The sequence below is a fragment of the Mustelus asterias genome, chromosome 3, assembly GCF_964213995.1.
Source record: "Mustelus asterias chromosome 3, sMusAst1.hap1.1, whole genome shotgun sequence".
Taxonomy (NCBI): Eukaryota; Metazoa; Chordata; class Chondrichthyes; order Carcharhiniformes; family Triakidae; genus Mustelus; species Mustelus asterias.
Window position 1 is genome coordinate 148,111,788 of NC_135803.1, and position 27,108 is coordinate 148,138,895.

Below are 27,108 nucleotides of genomic sequence, written 5' to 3' on the forward strand. Positions count from 1 at the left end.
TTCATCAGTTTTATTACTAGAAGCTAAGGACCACCTTTTTGGGGTCTGCCCCTCTTCAGTTAATTATCCACTCTGTACGATCACCCGGTTGTTCATTGTTGTGCATAATGGATCCTTTGAATGGTGTCAGTACTCTGCCTTAAAGCTACCGCATTCACTCCGTGGAAGTTCATACCTCTGCTGCTAAAAATAATGCACTTTCTGAATGAAGTCCTGTCTTGGCTTGACAGAGAGGAGGCTCTGAATCAGATTGGAGAGGGGGGTGCAAGGCTGCAGGCATGTCGTTTCGGAGGCAGTAAGTCTTCTGAATGGTAACATAGTTCTGGTCACTGAGTGTTGAGCTCGCGGCTTGGAAAAAAAAACATATTTAGTCCTTTGGGTCCCTGCACATGATCACGATAAGGATCAGACACATCAAGCTGGCTCTTTTGAGTTGTATTTCTGGTGTATAAGACCCTTCGTGTTTAATTGCTTTGGGGAGGAAGGCGGCTTGTTGTCCTGTGTTGGGTCTTGTTCGGAATCAAAATGAAGCCTTTGTTCCTCCCACAGCAGAGCTGCCTGCATCATCCTGCTCATCCCCTGCTAGAAACAGTAAACAGAGACAGGCCTTTCAAATCATTAACGTGGCCCAGCTTTCAATGGACAAGTATATGCTTGTAGCCTTACTGACCGATAACACGTTTGAATTGATCATTTTCTTTTGTTTAAAGTTAAAGTTTTTATTTATTAGTGCCACAAGTAGGCTTATATTAACACTGCAATGAAGTTACTGTGAAAATCCCCTAGTCGCCACACTCCGGCGCCTGTTCGGGTACACTGAGGGAGAATTTAGCATGGTCAATGCACCTAACCAGCACGTCTTTCAGACTGTGGGAGGAAGCCGGAGCACCCGGAGGAAACCCACACAGACACGGGGAGAACATGCAGACTTTGCACAGACAGTGACCCAAGCTGAGAATCGAACCCGGGTCCCTGGCGTTGTGAGGCAGCAGTGCCAACCACTGTGCCACCATGCTGCCCTGGTCCTGCCTTGCAGCAGAGTTCAAAAGAATATATAAATATAAATATATATACATATATAACAATAAAACCTTAGAACCCACACATTATTGCTTCATATTCCAGTCGCTCCAGAGCCATTCCAGATATAATTTACATCGAAGTAAACAGTTTGAATAAACAATATGAAAACACAGTTCATGACCTCAGGATGTCCCAGAGCACTTTGCAGCCAGCGAGGTATTCTTGAAGTGTCATGACTCTGGTAGTGTGAGAAAACAGTAAGAAGTTTAACAACACCAGGTTAAAGTCCAACAGGTTTATTTGGTAGCAAAAGCCACACAAGCTTTCGGAGCCCCAAGCCCCTTCTTCAGGTGAGTGGGAATTCTGTGAGAGTTCCCACTCACCTGAAGAAGGGGCTTAAGGCTCCGAAAGCTTGTGTGGCTTTTGCTACCAAATAAACCTGTTGGACTTTAACCTGGTGTTGATAAACTTCTTACTGTATTTACCCCAGTCCAACGCCGGCATCTCCACAGTGTGAGAAGATGCAGCAACAAGTATGCAGACAACCGGTTCCCACAAATATTAATGAAGTAATTACCAAGTAATTATGCACTAATGATTTTGGATGAGGGCTAAATATTGGCCAGGGTACTAGGAGAATGCCCCATCTCGTCTTAAATCAATGCCTTGGCATCTTTCACATCCACCTGAGAGGGCAAATGGTATAACATCTGCATTCAAAAGATAGTTCCTGCACATTGAAGCACTACCTCAGTACTGCACTAAATTGTCAACCCTAGGCTATGCACTCAGGTCTCTGACAAGGGTTGACCGTCTGATCTTCAGGCATTGACCTACTGCCTCAGGGGCGAGCGAGTACATTGCCAACTGTCCCAAACTAACACCCTGGTGTTCTATTGAAATGCACACCTATGTCTTTTGCTTGGCTATGCTGAGCTGTCACTGTGGGAGCCTTCTCTGTCACTGAGAGAATCACAGTGCCAGCCTGTTGTTCAGAAGTGACCTGGTTAGCCTTGATCTGAGTGTGGAATTTGGATTGGGCTGGCTTCGATTTCCTTTACATTCAAATAACCTGCCTGGCCATGTCAACATGTCTTTATATAGCACCTTTAATGTAACAAAATGTTCCAAAACCTTTCAAACATAGAAACGTAGAAATTCAACATCAAAATTTATTTATTAGTCACAAGTAGGCTGACATTAACACTGCAATGTTAATTATGTACACTATGAGAAGAGAGTGCTGATTGGTTGGCAAGTGGACGCTGATCAGTAGAGGCATTGCCATGGAAAATGCACCAGTTGATGGTGACTGACAGATAACTGCCAAGCACTGCATGAAATTTAAACCAGGCAGCCTGACTCTGATTGGTCAAGGCATTCCCTTGAGGAATGCACCAGATCGGGCGGCACGGTAGCACAGTGGTTAGCACTGCTGCTTCACAGCTCCAGGGACCTGGGTTCGATTCCCGGCTTGGGTCACTGTCTGTGTGGAGTTTGCACATTCTCCTCGTGTCTGTGTGGGTTTCCTCCGGGTGCTCCGGTTTCCTCCCACAGTCCAAAGATGTGCGGGTTAGGTTGATTGGCCATTCTAAAATTGCCCCCTAGTGTCCTGAGATGCGTAGGTTAGAGGGATTAGCGGGTAAATGTGTAGGGATATGGGAGTAGGGGCTGGGTGGGATTGTGGTCGGCGCAGACTCGTGGGCCGAATGGCCTGTTTCTGCACAGTAGGGTTTCTATGATTTCTATGAGATGATGGTGACTGACAGATAACTGCCAAGCATTGCATGAAATTTGAACCAGGCAGCTTGACTCTGATTGGTCAAGGCGTTTCCCTGAGGAATGAACCAGCAAATGGCTGTCACTTATTTTGTTCAGCTGAAACAGGCGCAATGTGTCTAACTGTTTTGTCTGCCTGCACAGAACAGGGCCCTGTGTGTTAATTCATGTAGCTTCCAGTACATGCAAATGTGTCAGCCTGTGAGTCTGAGCGACATTCTTAAATTGGTTGTCAGCGTAATTTTTAGAGCACTGAGGTTTACTTAGCAGAATTGGGGCAGAATTAACCGAACTGGAGATGAGTCAGATTGGTAACTTACTGTGGTTCTAGCTGTAATATATTTGCCACTTGTTTATTACTAAGTACAAAAGCTGTCTTTAGATTACATCATCTCACACAGAGCCTCCAGTGCGTGCTTACTTCCCATTCACAGAATAAAGTGGACTAGGCAACATGGGTTTAGAAACAGGAGACTGTGTCTCACAAATACACCGGAACCTTCTAAGGAAGTAACTTGGACGACACAGCACGGGGACCAATCCATTGGATACAATATACTTGGACTTTCAGAAGACACTTGATTAATGATCACATTAGTGTCTAATAAAGAAGATTAACCAGCATTAATTAACTGCACATGAGCTAAAGGCAATTAAAATTGGCTGAGCTGTAGAAAACAGAGGGTGGAGATAAACAGTAAAAAAAACATCCAGCTGTGAGGCAGAGATTACTAGAATTCAGTGTGGGGGAGAGGGGCTGGGGGTATTGGTGGAGGCAAGGGTGAAGAGGGGGGGGGCTGCTGTCACAGAATTTATTCTGGGTTCCCTACACTGCTCAGAAATTATATGGAAAAAGGTGATAGGGCTACTCGGCACAAATTTAAATGAACAAACTCAGATTTGCCTGGTTAACAGCAACCACTGAGCCTCAAAGGAATTCATTGTATGAAGCAGTTTCTGAGACACTTTGATGGATGTGTTAAGGAATTACATCAATGTGGGTAAAATTATAGAGATCCCATTTCCCCAAAATGTAAAAATTATTCCTTCATTAAGTTGCTTGCTCATAAAAGTTGCAGAAAATAAAAGCTCATCATAGAATCCCTACAGTACAGAAAGAGGCCATTCGGCCCATCGAGTCTGCACCGACCTCAATCCAACCCAGGCCCTACCCCCATATCCCTACATATTTACCCACTAATCCCTCTCACCTACGCATCTCAGGACACTAAGGGCAATTTTAGCATGGCCAATCAACCTAACCCGTACATCTTTGGACTGTGGGAGGAAACCGGAGCACCCGGAGGAAACCCACGCAGACACGAGGAGAATGTGCAAACTCCACACAGACAGTGACCCAAGCCGGGAATCGAACCCAGGTCCCTGGAGCTGTGAGGCAGCAGTGCTAATCACTGTGCTACCGTGCCGCCCTTATGAAACAAGGTGCAATGCTGAAGCACAACTTAAGCGCGAGCTGCGCAAGTCCAGGGCCACCAGCGCAACAACTACAGCGCCTACACAAGTTTGCCCTCATGGTGTAGGGGGTAAGATATTGACATGGATGGAAGATTGGTTAGCTAGCAAGAAGCAGAGAGTAGGCATAAATGGGCCATTCTCTGGTTGGAGGGATGTAACTAATGGTGTACCCACAGGGATCAGTGCTGGGGGTGTCTCAACCTTTTACAATCTATATAAAGGACTTGAATGAAGGTACCAAATGTTGTTGTTGTTCGTCCATCATCGTCGATGAGGACCTCGACACCATTAGTCATTATGAGGCTGGAGGCGGTGTGTCCAAAGATGACTGATCAGGCCAATTCGGGCACAGAATGCCCTGGTACATATTGGGCAGACTTGTGTAGGCGCTGTAGTTGTTGCGCTGGTGGCTCTGGACTTGTGCAGCTCGCGCTTAAGTTATGCTTCAGCATTGCACCTTGCTTCGCAAGCTTGACAGCCCTTGTGGATGAGGCAGCGCCAGGTAGGACGGTTTTGGGCCAGCGTTTCCCAGGTGGTCGTGTCTATGTCAAGCGACTTCAGGGAGGCCTCGAGTGTGTCTTTGTAACATTTCTTCTGCCCTCCATGTGAGCATCTTCCAGCAGAGAGTTCCCCAAAAAGGAGCTGCTTGGGTATGCGCCCGTCCGGCATACGGATGACATGACCTGCCCACCGGGTCTGTGCTCTCATCAGCAGTGTGTGGACTGATGGTAGACTTGCTCTAGAGAGAACTTCAGCGTCTGGTACTTTGTCTTGCCCTCTGATGCCAAATATTCTGCGAAGACAAGTCATGTGGAAATGATTGAGCTGTCTTGCATGCCTTCGATACACAGTCCACGATTCACAGGCATACAGGAGGGTAGTGAGTACCACGGCGCTGTAGACCTGCAGTTTTGTTGCTGGGCTGATTCCTCGACGTTCCCATACAGTGGAACGCAGTCTACTGAAAGCAGAACTTGCCTTTGCTATTCTGCAGTTAACTTCTGTATCAATAGTCACTGCTCGGGAGAGGGTGCTGCCAAGATAAGTGAACTGGTCCACTGCCTGTAGTTTCTGCCCTTTGATTGTGATTATGGGTTCTGTGTACGGTGCATGAGGAGCAGGCTGGTGCATGAGGAGCAGGCTGGGACATGACTCCGGTCTTTTTAATGTTGATGGTGAGTCCAAAAGTTGTCACAAGCCGTGGAAAATTTGTCCATACCGACTTGCATCTCTGGCTCTGAGCCAGTAAGAAGTTTAACAACACCAGGTTAAAGTCCAACAGGTTTATTTGGTAGCAAAAGCCACACAAGCTTTCGGAGCTCCAAGCCCCTTCTTCAGGTGAGACTCACCTGAAGAAGGGGCTTGGAGCTCCGAAAGCTTGTGTGGCTTTTGCTACCAAATAAACCTGTTGGACTTTAACCTGGTGTTGTTAAACTTCTTACTGTGTTTACCCCAGTCCAACGCCGGCATCTCCACATCTGAGCCAGTATACAGGGCGCAGTCACCAGCAAAGAGGAAGTCTCTCAGAACAGTCTCCTTCACTTTGGTAATAACTTGAAGTCTCCTCAGGTTGATGAGCTTCCCATCCACTCTGTACTTAAGGCTGATTCCAGCAACACTGCCCTGGAAGGCATCATTCAGCATGGCAGTAAACATCATGCTGAACAGTGTGGGTGTGAGCACACAGCCCTGTTTGACACCATTGTTGACTGGGAATGCCTCAGAGGATTCTCTGCCGTCCAGTACTCTGGCCATCATGGAACTGGCGTACCATCTGAATGAATTGAATGAAGGTACCAAATGTAAGGTTGCTACATTGGCTGATGACACTAAGGTAGGTAGGAAAGTAAATTGTATATGCCTACTCTTTGTTTCCTGTTCACTAGCCAATCTTCTGCCCATGCCAATATCTTACCCCTTATGCCATGAGCTTTTATTTTCTGCAACTTTTATAGTCTAGCAACTTTATGAAGGAATAATTTTTACATTTCTAGCCTCTTCTATAATTTTACCCACAAGTAAAAATGGTCGAGAGCTTCAGGTTTTTAGGTGTCACCAACAACCTGTCCTGGCCCCCCCATGCCGACACTATAGTTAAGAAATCCCACCAACGCCTCTACTTTCTCAGGAGACTAAGGAAATTTGGCATGTCTGCTACGACTCTCACCAACCTTTACAGATGCACCATAGAAACCGTTCTTTCTGGTTGTATCACAGCTTGGTATGGCTCCTGCTCTGACCAAGACCGTAAGAAACTACAAAGGGTCGTGAATGTAGCCCAATCCATCACTCAAACCAGCCTCCCATCCATTGACTCTGTCTACACTTCCCGCTGCCTCGGAAAACCAGTCAGCATAATTAAGGATCCCACGCACCCCGGACATTCTCTCTTCCATCTTCTTCTGTTGGGCAAAAGATACAAAAGTCTGAGGTCACATACCAACCGACTCAAGAACAGCTTCTTTCCTACTGCCATCAGACTTTTGAATGGACCTACCTCGCACTAAGTTGATCTTTCTCTACACCCTAGCTATGACTGTAACACTACATTCTGCACTCTCTCCATTCCCCCTCTATGAATGGTATGCTTTGTCTGTATATCACGCAAGAAACAATACTTTTCACTTTCTACTAATACAAGAGGTGGCACAGTGATTAGCACTGCTGCCTCACAGCGCCAGGGATGCAGGTTCAATTCCCGGTTTGGGTCACTGTGTGTAGTCTGCACGTTCTCCCCGTATCTGCGTGGGTTTCCTCCCACAATCCAAAAGACGTGCTGGTTCACAGAATCCCTCCACTACAGAAGAGACCATTTGGCCCATCGAGTCTGCACCGACCACAATCCCACCCAGGCCATATTCCCGTAACCCCACATATTTACCCTGCTAATCCCCTTGACACTGGGCTCAATTTAGCATGGCCAATCGACCTAATCCGCACATCTTTGGACTGTGAGAAGAAACCGGAGCACCCGCAGAAAACCCACGCAGACACGGAGAATGTGCAAACTCCACACAGACAGTGACCTAAGGCCGGCAGGTCCCTGGTGCTGTGAGGCAGCAGTGCTAACCACTGTGCCACCGTGACACACTTTGGGACATCATAAAACATTAGGTGCATTGGCCTTCCTCAGTGTCCCCGAACAGGCGTCGGAGTGTGGTGACTAGTGGATTTTCACAGTAACTTCATTGCAGTGTGAATGTAGTCCTACTTGTGACACTAAATAAATAAAATAAAAGATAAGTAGAGAAAGAAGACAGTACACCTGGCTGCAGACTCCATGGTGAAGATCTGCTGTGTTACTCATGCACTTCTGCACGGTGTATTCCATTCAGCGAACACCAACAAAAAAAAACTTACTGCAGTCGGGAAAGATGTGTTCTGTCGATGACACAAATGCCTGGAGTTAAAAGCACAAACCACAGGGCACACTCCTTGCTTTTCTGATGGGTCAAGCTTTATCCTGTTCAGGATTGCACAGTAAGCAACACATCAGAGACAAAACGCCCATTGATACTGAAATGTCTTACTCATTTCTTTGGCAGAGCCCTGGCTTTCTGTGGCCATTTGATTATTTGAATGGAGTGTTTTTGGAGAAGTAATTGCTTGTCGATTATCGGTTCTTGTCCAGCGGCCAGAAGAGAGCGCCCATTATAATGTCACTCGGAAGGTCACGGGGTGGCTTTGCTAAAGGGCCCTTGGAGCATCTGACTGCAGAACAGGATGACATTGAGGGAAAAAATATATAATAAAAGTCTTGTGCGAAGTGCTGTATTTGTGCCCAGTACATTAGCCCATCCTTCCTCCCTTTTTATATGAACATCTCGCTAATGTGTCGAGGTCTTTGTCTGAATGCAAAAGCTGACAGAGACTCATTCATTGCACAAACCACTATACGTACCATGTCCGCATTCTTGGCGACCCTCAAATAAGTCACTTCTCCCTTTCTTCCACCTTTTTAATTTGCCTTCATTAACTGGCTTGCTGCTGGGTTGTATGAGAGAGAGGTTTCTTGGGACTCGGTAACCCCTGGGGTCACCTCAGGATATCCAGGGGCACCACAGCAGGAGCGGACTGTGCTCTTTGCATTAATTAGAACCTAATTTGGCACTACTGTACTGTGAAATGATGGTGTGGAGATTAAACCCTGACTTTCTTTTATGAAAAAAGCCATGTATTTATTTGTTTTAGTTGTAGGCAGGAAATTGTATAAACTATAGGCTAGTAATTGGCAAGGGATGTTGCTCCACTGCGGTGAGGCTGGATGAGTAAGCTTACAGTCATCAGGATAAGTAACTAAACTTGATCACTGGTGTAATTGCTCTCATCCCCTGTGGCCATTCAGACAAGTAACTTTGAATGTATAACTCTCAGTTTCTACACTTCTCTTGGAGGCCAACATCACTCAACTTTGCAGTGGTCAAAGTCACTAAAGATGATTTTTTTATTTGATTTGATTTGATTTATTATTGTCACATGTATTAACATACAGTGAAAAGGATTGCTTCTTGCGCACTATAGAGACAAAGCATACCGTTCATAGCGAAGAAACCGAGAGAGTGCAGAATGTAGTGTTACAGTCATAGCTAGGGTGTGGAGAAAGATCAATTTAATGCAAGGTAGGTCCATTCAAAAGTCTGACAGCAGCAGGGAAGAAGCTGTTCTTGAGTCGGTTGGCACGTGACCTCAGACTTTTGTATCCTTTTCCCGAAGAAAGAAGGTGGAAGAGAGAATGTCCGGGGTGCGTGGGGTCCTTAATTATGCTGGCAATTGTGATGAGTTGCAAATCTGCAAACATGTGCATTTTTGATTTGATTTATTATTGTCACATGTATTGGGATCTAGTGAAAGTGTTGTTTCTTGCGCGCTATACAAAGTATACCATTCATAGAGTACACGGGGAGAAGGAAAGGAAAGGGTGCAGAATATAGTGTTACAGTCATAGCTAGGATGTAGTGAAAGAACAACTTAATATATGGTAGGTCCATTCAAAAGTCTGATGGCAGCAGGGAAAAAGCTGTTCTTGAGTCGATTAGTACGTGTTCTCAGACTTTTGTATCTTTTTCCCGATGGAAGAAGGTGGAAGAGAGAATGTCTGGGGTGTGTGGGGGTCCCTGATAATGCTGGCTGCTTCTCCGAGGCAGCAGGAAGTGTAGACAGAGTCAATGGATAGAATGCTGGCTTGAGTGATGGACTGGGCTTCATTCATGACCTTTTGTAGTTTCTTGAGGACTTGGTCAGAGCAGGAGCCATACCAAGCTGTGATACATCCGGAACGAAAGCTTTCTATGGTGCATCTGTAAAAATTGGTGAGAGTCGTAGTGGACATGCCGAATTTCCTTAGCCTCCTGAGAAAGTAGAAGTGTTGGAGGGCTTTCTTAACTATTGCGTTGGCGTGGAGTGTATGCAAATACTTTTCACTTTAAGAGAAGTAAAGCACTTTTCACAACCATTAAAGCTACAGCCAATGAAGTACTTTTGAAGTGTAGCCACTGTTCTCCTATTGGAAACAAGGTAGCCAATTTGAGAACAGCAACCTCCCACAATGCCAATATGATGATGGATAGATAATCTGTTTTAGGGATATCAATTGAGGGATAAATATTAACCAGCATACTGGAGATCTTCAAAATCATACTGTAGGATCAGCTCAAAAGCAGCGCAGCTGATATGCAGTGCTCCCTCCGTACTGCCCCGGAATAACAGTTTTGATTCTTTTATCATGATTTTTTTTATTCATTCGTGGGACGTGGGCGTCGCTGACTGGCCAGCATTTATTGCCTGTTCCTAGATGCCCGAGAGCAGTTGAGAGTCAACCCTATTGCTGTGGCTCTGGAGTCACATGTAGGCCAGACCGGGTAAGGACAGCAGATTTCCTTCCCCAAAGGACATTAGTGAACCAGATGGGCTTTTCCAACAATCCACAATGGTTTCATGGTCATCAGTAGATTCTTAATTCTACATTTTTTTTATTGAATTCAAATTCCACCACCTGCCGTGGTGGGATTCGAACCCAGGTCTCCAGAACACGAACTGAGTTTTTTGATTAATAGTCTGGCAATGTAACCACTAGGCCATCACCTCCCCCAGTGTTCATTTGCTGGAGCGGGACTTGAATCCAGAACCTTTTGGCTCTGAGGTGCGAGTGCTACTGACTGAGCCACAGCTGGCAAACTGAATGTATCAAAACAAAGCTTAATATTTGGCCTTCTTGCCTAGCTACAAGCTTGAGCAGTGGAGGGATGTCCCAAAGCAAATTCAAGGGCTGATGGGCCGAATGGTCTCCTTCTGCACTGTAGGGATCCTACAGTGTGGTAACCATGATGTGGAGATGCCAGCGTTGGACTGGGGTGGGCACAGTAAGAAGTCTCACCACACCAGGTTAAAGTCCAACATGTTTATTTGGAATCACGAGCTTTCGGAGCGCCGCTCCATGACTCACCTGATGAAGGAGCAGCGCTCCAAAAGCTCGTGATTCCAAATAAACCTGTTGGACTTTAACCTGGTGTTGTGAGACTTCTTACTGTGTGATGAGGCCTCAGTTTCCTAAGCTTGTTTCTTAAGGTCAAATACTTCATGAATAACTCGGAATTAAAAATTAGTTCAATGAAATGAAAGAAAAGTTGTGTGTTTATTTATTGGACCCGAGTACATAATGCTATCTGGACATAATATAGGCTTTTGTTAACCTGTACAATGTTTATATGAACTGGATTTCACAAGGATTATTTTCTGAAGTTCGTCAGTTCCTCTGTTGCGCCAGCAATAATGATCTGGTCATTCATTTTTTTGCATCGACAACGTTTTGTAGAATCCCTGCTCTTGTTATCAGAGCCCCAGCCTTGCGAGGGGAGATCCTAATTTCCTCAGGAAGCCTCACGCCTGGATCTGATTTATTACTTGTTTCCTGAAATATTATTTTAATCATCACGTCCTATTATGATGAATTTCCTCTCCGCAACTGTTGTGAGACAAGCTTATTGCCACCTCATCCCAAGGTATCCACCCTGATCCGAAAGGATTTGTCCTCTCTTGCTTGCTAGTGCCTCACGTGAACTGAGGTTAGTGAGCGTGCTGGGTGTAGGCACACACAAGTGTGGGCATGACTTTGTAGTAGAGCATTGTTGCCATCATCTCCATGGAGTTTTACAGCACAGAAAGAGGCTCTTCGGCCCATTGTGGCTGTGCTGGCCATCGAGCATCTATTCTAATCCCATTTTCCAGCAGTTGGTCCGTGGCCCTGTATGCTATGGATTAAACGTTGTGAGGGTTCCCACCTCTATCACCCTTTCAGGCAGTGAGTTCCAGATTTCCACCAACCTTTGGGTGAAAAAGATTTTCCTCAAATCCCCCACAAATCTCCTGCTCCTTACATAGAATCCCTACAGTACAGAATGAGGCCATTCAGCCCATCGAGTCTGTACCAACCACAATCCCATCCTGGCCCTATCAACATGACCCCATATATTTACCCTGCCAATCCTTTGACACTCGGGTCAATTTAACATGGCCAATCAATCTAACTTGCACATCTTTGGACTGTGGGAAGAAACTGGAGCACCCAGTGGAAAATCTCTGCCCCCTGGTTATTGACCCCTCTACTAAGGGGGAAATGTCTCTTTCCATCTACCCTATCTATAATCCCTCATAATTTTGTACACCTCAGTGAGGTCCCTCCCTCAGCCACCTCTGCTCTAAGGAGAACAACCCCAGTCTATCCGGCCTCTCTTCATAGCTGAAACGCTCCAGCCCAGGCAACATCCTGGTGAAATCTCCTCTGCACCCTCTCCAGTGCAATCACATCCTTCCTATAGTGTGGCGACCAGGACTGCACACGGTACTCTAGCTGTGGCCTAACCAGCGTTTTATACAGCTGCAAGATAACCTCCCTACTCTTATATTCTACACCTCGGCTAATACGGGCAAGTATCCCATCTTATCGCTTGAAAGACCAGCCAGTGACTGAGGCAGTGGTGCTTTGGAATGTTTGCAGTAATCGGAGATTAAACCTCATTAACAGGGGTTAAATGTGAGTGCTGTTAAAACTGCAGCTGTGATTGATTGGGAGGGAGGGGAGGAGGGGGGGGGGGGGGGGGGGGCGGGCGGTGGTGGGCGGGAATGGGGACCTTCCTGAAGAAATGAACTCTGGCAATGCAGGCTCACATTAAGATCAGATCCCAGTTCCCCGGACTCACGAGACTGAGGTCCAGATGTTCTGGCCTCGCCTCTTAATTGAATCGGTGCTGGAATACCAGATGCGTTTGAAAAATTATTGGGCAGGTTTCCAAATGACAAATGTCACGGGTGCACATTGCAGTCTTAACCCCTCCCTGCCCCTCCCCGCCCCACCAGAATATACCCGTTTGGCCAGCTGTATCATATCCTCTCTGAACAGAGATTAAGTATTTTTTCAAACAGAAAGCTGAATTTGTGTGTGAAGGAAACGGATCATTAAAGCCATTGTACTGTGTGCAGTTCTGGTCACCACATTATAGAAAGCAAATTTCCTCATTAAAGAGTTTAATCTCCCTTTTTTTTAAGATTTCCCTGTTTTGAAGTGGCCCAGTCCCTATTTTAGCTTGTTCTTGTGATTCCTCAAGAGACATCACTTTTAATTTAACAGGCCCACCACACCCTCTCACACCCAGGCTAAATTAATTTGATCCTGCACAGAGCCAGCCTATGTGCAGCACCAAAAGATCACATTTTGACTGGTGAAAGCAGAATCTCGCAGAGGGAGTTGAACAGTAGTTAGCACTGCTGCCCCACAGCGCCAGGGACCCGCGTTCGATCAATAAAAGTAAATTACTGCGGATGCTGGAATCTGAAACCCAAAGAGGAAACGCTGGAAAACCTCAGCGGGTCTGGCAGCATCTGTAAGGAGAGAAAAAAGAGCTGACGTTTTGAGTCCAGATTGGTTTCGATTCCCGGCTTGGGTCACTGTCTGTGTGGAGTCTGCACGTTCTCCCCGTGTCTGCGTGGGTTTTCTCCGGGTGCTCCGGTTTCCTCCCACGGATCTGAAAGACATGCTGGTTAGGTGTATTGACCCGAACAGGCGCTGGAGTGTGGCGACTAGGGGAACTTCGCAGTAAATTACTTGCGACTAATAAATTAACTTTATTTTAACTTTTTTACCTTGTACTGGATACCAATTTTCCTGTTAATTTGCAGATTGTGAGCTGGAGCAGTGTTCACCGCCAAACAGAAAGAGAGAGAGAGGAGGGGGGCTGCTCCCGGAGGCCTGTTCCTCATTAGCAGTCTGCTGGCTGTTATTTGCTTGCCCCTAGCCCCGCAGTGTTCCTGACGTTAAGACAGTACGTTGAATGCTCTGGCTGGCCTGAGTTCTTGCCTCACATCGGCCTGTGGCAGCATTTCCGCTCTCACCTCCCCTTTTCCTCCCCCACTTCACATGTGGATTGATGGAGACAGGAAACGAGCTGAGGAGAGAGGGAACAGCTGTGGGCAAACACAACCCACCCCCATCCCACCCCTACCCCCCATCCCCGGCCTTTGGAAAAGAGGCATGAACCCAGCCAGACAGGCAAGAAAAAGTGCCAGAGAGAGAGAGAGAGACAGATGAAATAATGTGGGTTGAGACATTAATAGGAGACGGGAGATTTATATATCTCAATATTCCTGAGGGGTGGAGAATGAGATAACTGTACAGATAGTGAGATAATGTCCATGAGAAAGGAGAAATATGGGACATCCTTTGCCCAATATATGGTCTGAATAAAGGGAAATTAGGGAATACCATTTATCCTATAACAGACTTATACAAGACAAATGAATTAATAGCTGCTCTACTTACATCCCAACATCCCAGCCGAATTCATCAATCACTCCAGTTATTTGACTCAAAGAAACTGTTTCCAGTTGCAGGCTGCAGTGGTAAACTGTTGACCCCAGAGCTTGTCCCAGTGTCCAAAACCGAAGGTTTGGGTCATCATTGCTCACTTCTGAAACCCAAGAAGTGAAGGATTTTACTTTATAATATATTATGTAAATAGATGTGTGTGCGTATTTGCGCCTGTTTCAAAGGAGGGCAGTCACTTGATTTTCGTTGTACGGGCGTTCTCCTTTCAAGGCAACACAAAGTGACATGAAATGGGACAGAGAATTAAGAGATTGCTATGGCCCAAAATAGCAGGGGGGCGGGGCGGGGGGAGGGGGGGGTTGTTGTTGAGGCTGGATTACAATTATTTTCACCTCACAATTCCATGTCATGATTATCATACTTTATTTGCAGAGATTTTCGGTTACAGTCTCGAAATTAGGCTATATGAATATTAATGTGTGTGTCAGTGCGTGTGTGTGTGTGTGTGTGTGTATTAGTGGGTGTGTGTGTGTGTTAGTGTGTGTATGTATGTGTGTTAGTGCGTGTGTGCGTTAGTTAGTGCCTGTGTGTGTGTGTTAGTGCATGTGTATGTGTGTTAGTGTGTGTGTTAGTGCATGCGTGTGTGTGTTAGTGTGCGTGTGTGTTAGTGCATGTGTGTGTGTGTTAGTTGTGTGTGTGTGTGTTAGTGCATGTGTATGTTTATGTGTGTGTGCTTATGTGTGTGTGTGTTTGTTGTGTGTGTGTGCACACGCACATGTGTGGTGTGTATGTGCAGGAGTGTGTGTGTGTGTGTTTGTGTGTTGTGTGTGTGCACGCGCACATGTGTGCTGTGTGTGTATGTGTCTGTGTGTGTGCGAGAGAGAGTGTGGCTATGCTTGATGTGAACTGTTGTCCCTCAAGCTATAAGCCCCTGGCGACAGACTAGCAACCTGTTCTGGGAATTACTGGCTATGGAACAGATAAAAGTCTGACCTATGCACCGTCAGGTGTGGAAAGGTTGAGAGTGAGAGTATTTAATGAGCTGATGTGAAGTATTTTGAGAGAGGCATTAACCCAGTTATCTGAAGTGGGTTGATTCTGACTCTCTATTCCTTTTCTTTGTCACGTGGAGTTTTGGTTGGACCTTGTACCCCCTGTGGCTGAAGACGTGAGCAGCACAAACCCAATCTCCGCCGTTCCTGGACCGTTACTGCTGCAAATTTCCTGGTTCATTTTTTTCATAAGTGGGGTGATTTAATATTTTAGACATACTGTGGATATTTTGATTGGCCCCTTAAAAGACACAAAATGCAGTTGTAAAGTGTCCAATTCAAGGTCTCGACCTAATCCATTAACGTTATCTCCTTCATCCTAACTTCCGTGTATTGGTTCTATACAAAGAAGGCAAAGATATTGGGGGTGATTCTCCCAGCCCGCTGAGCTGCTTTTGTAGCGCAGTGGGCCACAAGACTCCAGCGGAGGCCGTTTCGAGGGCTTCCCGCTGGGCGCCAAGGCCTCCGCACATCTCCAGCCGCCGGATTTCTGGCGCCGTCAGCTCCGCACCAGAAATCGGCACGAAGCTGTGTAATATATTTAAATTAGCATTTCCATACAATTTGAATTTCATTCGCAGACCCGGGACTGAAGCCTCCAGGCCCGCTAGCCTCTCACCCCCCCTTCCAGGAGTTTTTCACTCCAGTGGGGTTTAGTATCGTTCCCCACTTGCGGGGAGCTGGCAACCCAACCCCTCTGAAGTGAAGAGGGCAATCAAGGCCCCCCCCAGAGGATCCAGGCGATCAGGGCAGCGATGGGGGGAACATCGAGGCAGGTTGGGGACAGGGGCTTGGGGGGTCGAGGCTGGCACGGGCATTCGGAGGGCCAGCAATCGGGCCATGGGGTGGGGGGTGGTCACATTGCCGGCGATGCGGGGTCGCGGGGCTAGCCAGCGATTGGGAGGCCGGCAGACAGGGGCCACTGCACAGACGCCGATCTCGGCACTGACAGATCGGCACATGCGTTGTAGCCCACTCAGCGCTATGCTGCCGGCCTCTCCAGCGGGAATGGGCCCTGTTTATTGATTTTCAGCGTGATTCACGCTGAGGCACTCTGCAGTGCACAGATTGTGGGAGATTCATTCTGAAACACCCGCTGAAAAAACCAGCAGGATTTACTCCAGTTTTTACATGAATTCGACAATTAGAATTTCTTTGGGAGAATCGTCCCCGTCACCTTTGTAATGGAAGCCTACTTCCTAAAACAAAGGACAAAACATTGGCCCGTACTCAACAGTTACCTCAGCAAACTGTATTGTGGCTGCCATGGGAACCTGGGGCTATTCTACGTAATGTGGCCTCCCAAGTATCATAGAACACTGCGGCAGTACCATATTGGCAAAGTCAGCTCAACACTAGTCTTTCTTACACCTCTGTGAAGCAACTTGGATGGCACGGCGCCACACTGGTTAGCCTCACAGCACCAGCGACCCAGGTTCAATTACGGCCTTGGGTCACTGTCTGTGTGGAGTTTGCACGTTCTCCCCATGTCTGCGTGGGTTTCCTCCGGGTGCTCCACAGAGTTTCCTCCCACACTCCAAAGATGTGCAGGTTAGGTGGATTGGCCATGCTAAATTGTCCCTTAGTGCCAGGGGGACTAGCTAGGGTAAATACGTGGGGTTACGGAAGTAAGGCCTGGGTGGAATTGTTGTCAGTGCCCATTTGATGGGCTGAATGGCCTCACTCAGCACTGTAGGGATTCTATGATTTTCGGGACTTTCTTCTAGGTTGGAGGGACTTATAAATGCAAGCTGTTGTTGTTATTGTTGACCTGAACACTTGCTAAATAGCACAAACCCACTTTACCTTTGAGACAAAATGCCAGTGCATCCAAAAGCAGGCGATAGTGAAATTGCTTCCCACACAGAGGAATTGTTGTCGTGACAATTCATATTGTTTCGGTCTGGGCTGGTTAGAGTTATTTGTTCGAAATTACAACCTTGGTGGCTCCGTCTAGAACAATACATTTTAACATCACAGCTTTCCAGAGATATTTCTCTCCTGGTGAGTTGCATTTGTGGAACTGAACACTTGGAAATTCTCCGAGCCAGTTTAAATGCGACGGTCCGAATGGCCTCCTTCTGTGCTGTAGCCATTCTGCGATGGAATGTAAAGATCAAATACACCGTCTGAAGATTAAGTTAACTTGAAGAAATCTTAGATTTTATTGTCACAAGTAAACAAGTAAAGTTCAGTCTCTTCCCCCGGGGCTAAATTGCATGTGGAGTATCTGTCTCCGCTATACATGTACAAACAGACACATGGAAATCAGAAGAAAAGCACAAACCATCTCACTCTTCTTCCCAACATATAACTCTACATACAAACTTCAAGCTTCTTAAACCAGCAGTTCTCAACCTTGTTGCTTCCACAGTCTACCAACAACCCCCCACATCCCCCACGAAAAGACAAGTTTTTTTTAAAGTTTATTTATTAGTGTCACAAATAGGCTTACATTAACACTGCAATGAAGTCACTGTGAAAATCCCCTAGTTGCCACACTCCGGCGCCTGTTCGGGTACACTGAGGGAGAATTTAGCATGGCCAATGCACCGAACCAGCACGTCTTTTGGACTGTGGGAGGAAACTGGAGCACCCGGAGGAAACCCACGCAGACACAGGGAGAACGTGCAAGCTCCACACAGACAGTGACCCAAGCCGGGAATCGAGAGGCATCAGTACTAACCACTGTGCCACCGTGCCGCCCCTTTTTCTTTCAGCCATTCTCGTTGTTTTTGCAACAACTGAGAGCCAGCCTTTCCATCATAGTGAAAATCTGACGCTATGTCAAATTGACATTTCCCAAGCTGGTACCTTCACCTCCCTCTGCCTGGGCTGATTTGGTCACATGACAATCTCTGTCCAGTTAGATGCATGTTGAGGCTTAAGTGTCTTTAATGGGTTTTCACGTTTTCACCTAGCCTGAATGGTTCACAACTCTTCACAGGGCAAATTACCTTCAAAGTGCTGCGACCCTATTGTCAAACTCACAGACAGATTTAGGTATTTTTTTCTGGGTTGGAAGCGGTTATCATAGAATCCTACAGTGCAGAAGGAGGCCATTCAGCCCATCGAGTCTGCACCGACAACAATCCCACCCAGGCTCTATCCCCATAACCTCACATATTTACCCTACTAATCCCCCTGACACCTGGGTCAATTTAGCATGGCAATCAACCTAACCCGCATATCTTTGGAGTGTGGGAGGAAACAGGAGTACCCGGAGGAAACCCACGCAGACACGGGGAGAACAAAGAACAAAGAAAATTACAGCACAGGAACAGCCCCTTCGGCCCTCCAAGTCTGCACCAACCATGCTGCCCGATTGAATTAAAACCCCCTACCCTTCCAGGTACCATATCCCTCTATTCCCATCCTATTCATGTATTTGTCAAGGCGCCCCTTAAAACTCACTATCGCATCTGCTTCCACTACCTCCCCCGGCAGCGAGTTCCAGGGCACCCACCACCCTCTGTGCAAAAAATCTGCCTCGTACATCTCCTTTAAACCTTGCCCCTCGCACCTTAAACCTGTGCCCCCTAGTAATTGCAAACTCCACACAGACAGTTAGTTTGGGGTACAAACTGTATTTGATTCTGCACTTACTCTGGTTATTTTTGGCGGATGCTTTGAGATGATCTCACTGAATGCAACTCCTTAAACAACCCCCGCATCTCTCCCCCCCCCCCCCCCCCCACCCCCCCCTCCCCCCTCCACCCCACCGACAACTATGTGAATAACTTTGTCTTCTCAATGTTGCAGTACCGTGACAAAGAATGGACAATATGGGATCGTATAAATGTTCAAGGCATTAAACCAAACGGTGAAGAGATGACTCTGGCAGAATTCCTCAATTACTTTAAGGTAACAACAACTTCCTTGTTGGTTTTTTGGTTTAGTAAATTTAGCTTTGCGGTGTGACCCAGACACAGGTTTATACTCACGTCATTTTTCAGTTCAAAACACCACGTGAACCACATCTGTTGTTGTGCCCTCATGATTTTCACGCTGTACCTCATGAAGATGATTTCAAATCCTACTGATGTCTTTTCTTTATTCCTCAGCCGTGCACTGTTTGTCTGAGTATCTCTGATGTCGCTTGTTCATGGGATGTGGGAGGCACTGGCTGGGTCACCAATTATTGCCCATCCCTGCAGGCATTTAAGAGTCAACCACATCACTGTGTGTCTGGAGTCACATGTAGGTCAGATCTGGTAAAGACCCGATGGGTTTTTACAACAATCGATGGTAGTTTCATGGTCATCTTTAAACTTTCAATTCCAGATTTTTATTGAATTCAAATTTCGCCATCTGCCGCAGTGGGATTTGAACCCCGGTCCCCAGAGCATTACCCCAGGCCTCTGGGTTACAATACCACTACGCCAGTGCTGCAGCACAAAAGCTGTTTCTCATACCACGCGTCACCCAAACGTGAATATAAACAGCAGAAAATGATGGAACCATGGGGTGGGGTCTTAGCACTCAAAACAAGGTAACACAGAGGTCTGGCAGGGTTTAAAGACCCTTCATAGAATCATAGATTTTCATACCAGAAACTCAAAGCTGAATCCAACCTGTTAACTCAGCATCTTGTCCCCATGCCCACATGTCCGTCCTTGACCTGCTGCAATGCTCCAGCGAAGCCCAGTGCAAACTGGAGGAACAGGGCACATTACAGCCATCGGGACCCAACATTGAGTCCAACAACTTTAGATTTTGACCTTTCTCTTTGATCTTAAACCCTCCCCCCCCCCCCCCCCGCCTTTCTCCTTTTTGTAATATTCCATGCACATGTTGCCTCAAGCAAAACACTCCCCTCTAACCTCGGCCATATGCCCTTGGTTCTTAAAGTTTTTGCTTTGTGTTGCAGTTTCCACATTCTCCCTCCTTCCAGTTCTGATGGAGAGTCAGAATGACTCGAAACGTTAACTTTGTTTCTCTCCTGATTGACGCTGGCAAGCCTGCCACGTTTTTCCAGCGTCCTCTGCTCTTGTTTCCGCTAACTTAGAAGCTTGTCGGAGGCAGGATGTGGCGGAAGCAGCCAAATTTTCGAGCCTTTAAAAATGTGTGTCTGATAACCCACTAATGTGGTTTATAGTTAAAGGCCAGCTATAGGACTCTCCTTTTCGATTTCGATTTGATTTGATTTATTATTGTCACATGTATTAGTATACAGTGAAAAGTATTGTTTCTTGCGCGCTGTACAGACAAAGCATACCGTTCATAGAGAAGGAAAGGAGAGAGTGCAGAATGCAGCGGTACAGTCATAGCTAGGGTGGAGAGAAAGATCAACTTAATGCGAGGTAGGTCCATTCAAAAGTCTTGATGGCTGCAGGGAAGAAGCTCTTCTTGAGTCGGTTGGTACGTGACCTCAGACTTTTGTATCTTTTTCCCGACGGAATAAGGTGGAAGAGAGAATGCCCAGAGTGCGTAGGGTCCTTAATTATGCTGTCTGCTTTGCCGAGGCAGCAGGGAGTGTAGACAGAGTCAATGGATGGGAGGCTAATTTGCGTGATGGATTGGGCTACATTCATGACCTTTTGGAGTTTCTTGCGGTCTTGGGCAGTGCGGTCCTGAACACCAAGTTATAACAACATGATATCCATGGGAGATTCAGTTATATTTTCATTAAAAATGGAGTGCAAGTTCAGAAATACGATTCTATAACATGCCAACAAAGATAAAAAAGTATAGATAAAATACAGTCTGGATCCTTTTTTGTAAGGAAGCCAAGTTCCCTTTTTACCTTGCCAAGTGTCTACAAGTTCAGCTTAAGGATGCCTTAATTGCCAGCAAACTAGACACTGCCAAATGTTAAATTAATTATACAATAACATTCATTAAGAGCTGTTCTATCAGTATGCACAGCTCTCTCCTCGCACTAAATTGCCACAACATAGCCCCTTCAATAAGTGCCTTCGAATGCACATTCCCCAGGTAGGTGTTGAATGATGCCATTTCACCCAACAATCTCGTCTGGAGAGTGGTTAGAATTTGGAACTCCTTACCGTACAGTGTTAAGATGAATACAAGAGGAAAAAGAACAGAAGGATATATCAATAGGGTGACACAAAAATAATTAGGGTGAGAGACAGCTCATATCGAAAATAATCATAGAATCCCTGCAGTGCAGAAGGAGACCATTCAGCCCGTCGAGGTTGCGCCGACCACAACCCCACCCAGGCTCTATCCCCATAACCCCATGCATTTACCCTAGCTAGTACCTCTGACACTAAGGGGAGACGCCAGTTTGGATGGTTTGGGCTGACTAGGATATTTTTTTCCATTTAAATTCTCTTCTCACACCTAGTGGTGCACTAACGTCTGTTTCCATAGCTAGTAACTCTCAGAACAGGTCGCTAGTCTGTCGCCAGGGGCTTATAGCTTGGGGGGGCGCCACTCCACATCAAGTGTGACTGACCAGGAGTCTCTCCCGCTCTTACTGCCTGCCATTGGCGTGTTTAGAAGTATTTGCAGGTTGACACTCAACCTGTTTGACCGTGTTATGAACCCACCTTCCTCGGCTATCAAGTCCTGGGGTGGGACTCGAACCCGGAAATTCTGGCTCAGAGACCCACTATGCCACAAGTCCTTGAATAGGATATTACTGCAGCTGTAAATACTACGTAACGCTGTGATTTCCCAACTCCTGCTGCTGATTTATACATACATGCTTGAAGGGTTTACTGAGAGTTGCTTAACTGAGCTGTTTACCTGAGAGTGAATTGTTTGGTTGCAACATCTAGCTAGATCAGCTAGATAGTCAATATCTTTTCCCAAAGGTAGGGGAGTCTAAAACTAGAAGGCATAGGTTTAAGGTGAGAGGGGAGAGATACAAAAGGGTCCAGAGGGGCAATTTTTTCACACACAGGGTGGTGAGTGTCTGGAACAAGCTGGCGGAGGTAGGGTACAATTTTGTCTTTTTAAAAGCGTTTAGACAGTTACATGGGTAAGATGGGTATAGAGGGATACGGGCCAAATGTGGGAAATTGGGACTAGCTTAGTGGTTAAAAAAAGGAGCGGCGTGGACAAATTGGGCCAAAAGGCCTGTTTCCATGCTGTAAACCTCTATGAACTAACACTTAGACTTTATTTTACTGGGGAGATTATGGCGGACACCATTCCCATGTGAGCGCACATCGTCAGAAAATTCCAAACAAGCAAGTGGTTTTCCACAAACACAGACCCTGTTCAGTACGCACAGGGCTAAAGCCACGGTGGTTACCCACCATGCCACGGCAGCTTTGCTGTGATACAAAGAAGATGTAAAGAGTTAATAATAAGAAGACAGAAAATGTCAGTTTTCAACCAAAAGAAATCTGGAACAGACATGCAAGTGGAGTTCAGCTCCTGCCTGATGGACAGATGGGTCATTTTAGGTTCAAGGGTAGCATTCGTCACGGGGGAGAACGATCCTTGTCAGACAGGGTGAATACAGGTAGACACAGGTTGGTGCTGTCAACAGCACAGACTCCTCAGAGCTGAGCCATCACATTACACTGTGTTTGCGTTCATCTGTTATCTTGGCACCCCTCCAGCTGTGCCAGCTGTGAGATTGGTATCACGGCAGAAACATACGATTGAAATCTAACCTCTCATTTTGAGCAACAAACCATATGTATTTATCTTGCACGAAACCATGCGGTTCTGACACAGTGCAATATTTGAAAGGGAGGAGGAGGGTAGATAAGCCTGAATAGTAACCAACTTGCAACATCATAACTATTGGAAAAACAGAAACAACTCCTTTACTTTCCACAATACTTGAAATAAAGCTAATTTCGCACATTAGTTGCGGGTTATTTTTCTCACTCCCAGTGTTCAATAGCCTTCACCCCAATATAATAGTATACTCCTGCACTCACTCAGTCCAAAGGTGTACAGGTTAGGTGGATTGGCCATGCTAAATTGCCCCCTTAGTGTCCAAAGATATGCTGGTTAGGTGGATTGCCCATGCTAAATTGCCCCTTAGTGTCCAAAGATATGCCGTTTAGGTAGATTGGCTATGTTAAATTGTCCCTTAGTGTCCAAAGATGTGCAGGTTAAGTGGATTGGCCATGCTAAATTGCCCCTTAATTTCCAAAGATGTGTAGGTTAGGTGGATTAGCCACAGTAAATGCCTAGGATTATGGGGATAGCAGGGATAGGGTAGAGGGAGGGAATGCCCTTTTGGAGAGTTGATGCAGACTCAATGGACATAGTGGCCTCCTTCTGCACTGTAGGGATTTATGGATTCAATTCAGCAATTGTCTCTGTGCTAATATAGGAATCTTACTGAGTGAAGAGTGGTTATTTTTGCTTGGCCATTTTTATACTGATATAAGGATTGTACCAATAAATGATCCCCGCAGCCACATTTTGCTTCATAACTGGACTGTGAAAGCTGACACAAGACTGTTCTGACCATTATCAATAACTTACATTTATACAGTGCATTTTTTTGGAATAAAATATCCCAGTGTACATCACAGGAACATTACAAACCAAACGAGATGCTCAGCCATACAAGGAGATCTTGGGGCAAGATGGCTTGGTTAAAGGGGTAAGTTTTCAGGAGGGTCTTAAAGGAAAGAAGAGAGGTAGCATGACGAAGAGTTTGTGGGAGGGAATTTCTGAGCTTTTGGCCTAGGCAGCTGAAGGCATGACCACCAATGGCGGAACGATTAAAATCAGGGATGTTCGACTGGCCTAACTTAGGAGAGCATCGATATCTCGGAATGTTTTGGAGCTGAAGGAGATTAGGGAGGGAGTTGGCCATGAAGGGAATTGGAAACAATCATGAGAATTTTTAAATCAAGGCATCGCTTGACCTGCGGGAGCCATCTTAGGTCAGCGAACACAGGGGTGATAGGCGAGCAGGGTTTTGTGTGAGGGAGAGCGAGGCTGCAGTGTTTTAGGTTACCACAAGTTCGTAGAGGCTGAAATGTGGGAGACCAACCTGGAGTGTCACTACACCATGAATGTTGACATCACTTTTGCTCTACCTTATTTTAAACTCTTAATGTTGGCACAAGGCTGGAGTTTATGAGGCAAGAGAACTACTAAATTATATCTTAAAACTCTGGGGCTGCACTTTATGTGCCCCTGCCAGATGTGTTTTTGACTGTGGGCATTTAAATAGGGCAGGTGCCCACACCTCCATAATACAGCGGTGGGGGGAGAGAGGGGAGTTGGGGGGGTGCCGAAATTGATAGCCCATCCACCATATTTAAATAAAATAATTAGGGGCCAACTGAGCTTGTTAACAAGCCAGCCATACGCGTTAGAACGATTGGCATGGGCAATCGGGCAGTAGTGGGCAGGTTACTTTCTCAAAAACCTTTTCAAAGGGCAGGAAGACAGGGTTCCTGCCCTGGGGGGAGGGGGGAACCTTTGCATTTTGGAGGGCAACCCCCTTAATATAGTACCCCCCTTTTTCTTTCTACCCACTGCTGCATAAGACACGTCACCCCCCGCCATCCTCCCCTGGCACCCCTCCTAGATTACCCAAACCCTGGATTTACCCAGATCCAAGATCCATGGGCCTTCTTCTTGTTCCTGGTTGCAGTCCCAGCAGTGTCCACTAATGCCCTCTTGGCGCTGCCAGGACTGAAGGAACTGCTGGCCAATCTGAATGGCTGGCAGTTCCCGTGGGATAGACTTCCTCCCCAGTGAGGACCCGCACTGCCCCGGTTCAGCCTGCCTGCAGCACTTTGCTTCCAGTGAGGGGAGGACGGGGATGGGAGCAAATTCAATTGGCCTCTAATTATTTTCATGGGCTGCCAATGAGAGTGCCATTGGCCCCTTGTAATGTGATGCCCTTGGTGTATTTTTTAATTTCCCAATCAGATTGTGTAAGATTTTTGCAACCCAGCAAAAGCAGTTGATCCAGTTTCCTGTTGGGAAAAGCATATTCAATTATTCATTGTTAACTAACCTGAAGTTTATTAGAACGAATTAAACTAACGCTGAAAAAAATGAACGAAATATCACAGACTCACAAAAATGACCCCTTCCCTCACTTCAACAAGCCGGGTAGTTCACCCTCCCACATCTCCCAGGCCCTAGCAACAACAACTTGAATTTATGTAGGTCCCTTAACAAAGTAACACAACCCAATGTGCTTGACAGCAATGTTACTAAACAAATTTAGCATCAAGCCACGTAAAGAAGTATTAGGACAGGTGACCAATGTTGGGATTTTTCAGATCTGCTGGGGGAGATGTGGCGGGCCAGTCAAAATTTCGGTGGGACCGGATGATCCTGGCGATGGAAAGATCCTGCCCCAAGACTTGGTCAAAGAGTTTGGTTTCAAGGAAAATCTTAAAGGAACAGAGAGGTATAGAGGTTGTTAAAACCAAGGCCAAAAACCCCAAGGTGTTTTCATAGAAAAAGGTGCAGAAGGAGGCCATTTGGCCCATTGAGTTTGCACCGACAACAATCCCACCCAGGCCCTTTCCCCGTAACCCCACACACTTACCCCGCTAATCCCTCTAACTTGCGCATCCCGGGACACTAAGGGGCAATTTAGCATGGCCAATACACCTAACCAGCACATCTTTGGACTGTGGAAGGAAACCAGAGCACCCAAAGGAAACCCACACAGACACGGGGAGAATGTGCAAACTCCACAGAGACAGTGACCCAAACCAGGAATCGAACTCAAGTCCCTGGAGCTGTGAGGCAGCAGTGCTAACCACTGTGCCACCATGCCGCCTGGTGGCCGAGACCCTAAGTTTTACATTTGATTTTGGCATGGGTGAGCACAAGATGTTTCACTTTGTGTATGATTCAAGTGACCCACTAGAAAGCTTTTATCAAACAAAATTTATTTAAGAACCCAGTTAAAATATAACAAGAATAATTAGCATAACTTTTTACCAATTACAAGATTCAAATATTATACAGTATACTCCTACCAGCTAGCTATCTCTGTTGTTCCAAGCCAAACACCATCCCATAGACATACACCCTTCTTTAAACTTGGCACAAAAGAAATAAGTCTGCTCATGTGATGCTGGATCATCAGCTTTTTAACACCTGCTGTGAACTGGTGCTTTGAATGTTGGATCAATTCTCTGAGGTTTCCCTGTCCGGAAACTCTCATCATGCCTCTGGAGAGAGAGAGACAGAGACATTGCCTTCTTCCACAAGCTTCGAGCAGCAACTAAGAAAATGATACTAAAACTTAGACTTTTCTGTAGAAAATAAACTGTCTCAGACATGTCACCTGGCCTGTCAATCATCCCCAAACCAAGCTCCACCCTGTGATTCCCGAAGAACCATAAAACCGCAGAACACTGCATTAGTCCAGATTAAAATCACTATGATTTCTATTATACTGCCTCAGCAGCAATAAAGGACACTGGTAGCACACGCGACACTGGTAGCACACAGGGGTGGCACGGTAGCACAGTGGTTAGCACTGCTGCTTCACAGCTCCAGGGACCTGGGTTTGATTCCCGGCTCGGGTCACTGTCTGTGTGGAGTTTGCACATTCTCCTCGTGTCTGCATGGGTTTCCTCCGGGTGCTCCAGTTTCCTCCCACAGTCCAAAGATGTGCGGGTTAGGTTGATTGGCCATGCTAAAATTATCCCTTAGTGTCCTGAGATGCGTGGATTAGCGGGTAAAATATGTAGGGATATGGGGGTAGGGCCTGGGTGGGATTGTGGTCGGTGCAGACGCGATGGGCCGAATGGCCTCTTTCTGCACAGTAGGGTTTCTATGATTTCTATGGTCACAGACATCACTGTGCCGCCAACTTCCAGGGCCCGCTAGAAACATCTTGCAAAGGAACCTGATTAAAATACATTTCTTAAAGGCACAATATCGTCACAAGGTGGGGAGATCGAGGGAGGCAATTCCGGAGATTAACATGTAAGTAACTGAAGGCAATGACCACTAATTGAGTAGCAATTAAAATTGGGGATGAGCACGAGGCAGGAACTGGGGGAGTACAGAGATCTCAGAGAGTTGTAGGGC

At 46.3% G+C, this 27,108-nt stretch overlaps 1 protein-coding gene across 2 annotated transcripts in view; it reads left to right on the top strand.

Annotated features, from left to right (window-relative positions):
* Nucleotides 1-27,108, top strand: part of LOC144491702 (ubiquitin-like modifier-activating enzyme 1) — a 288,773-nt gene that overhangs the window by 242,559 nt on the left and 19,106 nt on the right. For both annotated transcript variants that reach the window (XM_078209895.1, XM_078209896.1), the window contains exon 23: nucleotides 18,910-19,011. In XM_078209895.1, the coding sequence (XP_078066021.1) occupies nucleotides 18,910-19,011 (102 nt within the window). The remainder of the gene's footprint in view (nucleotides 1-18,909; nucleotides 19,012-27,108) is intronic.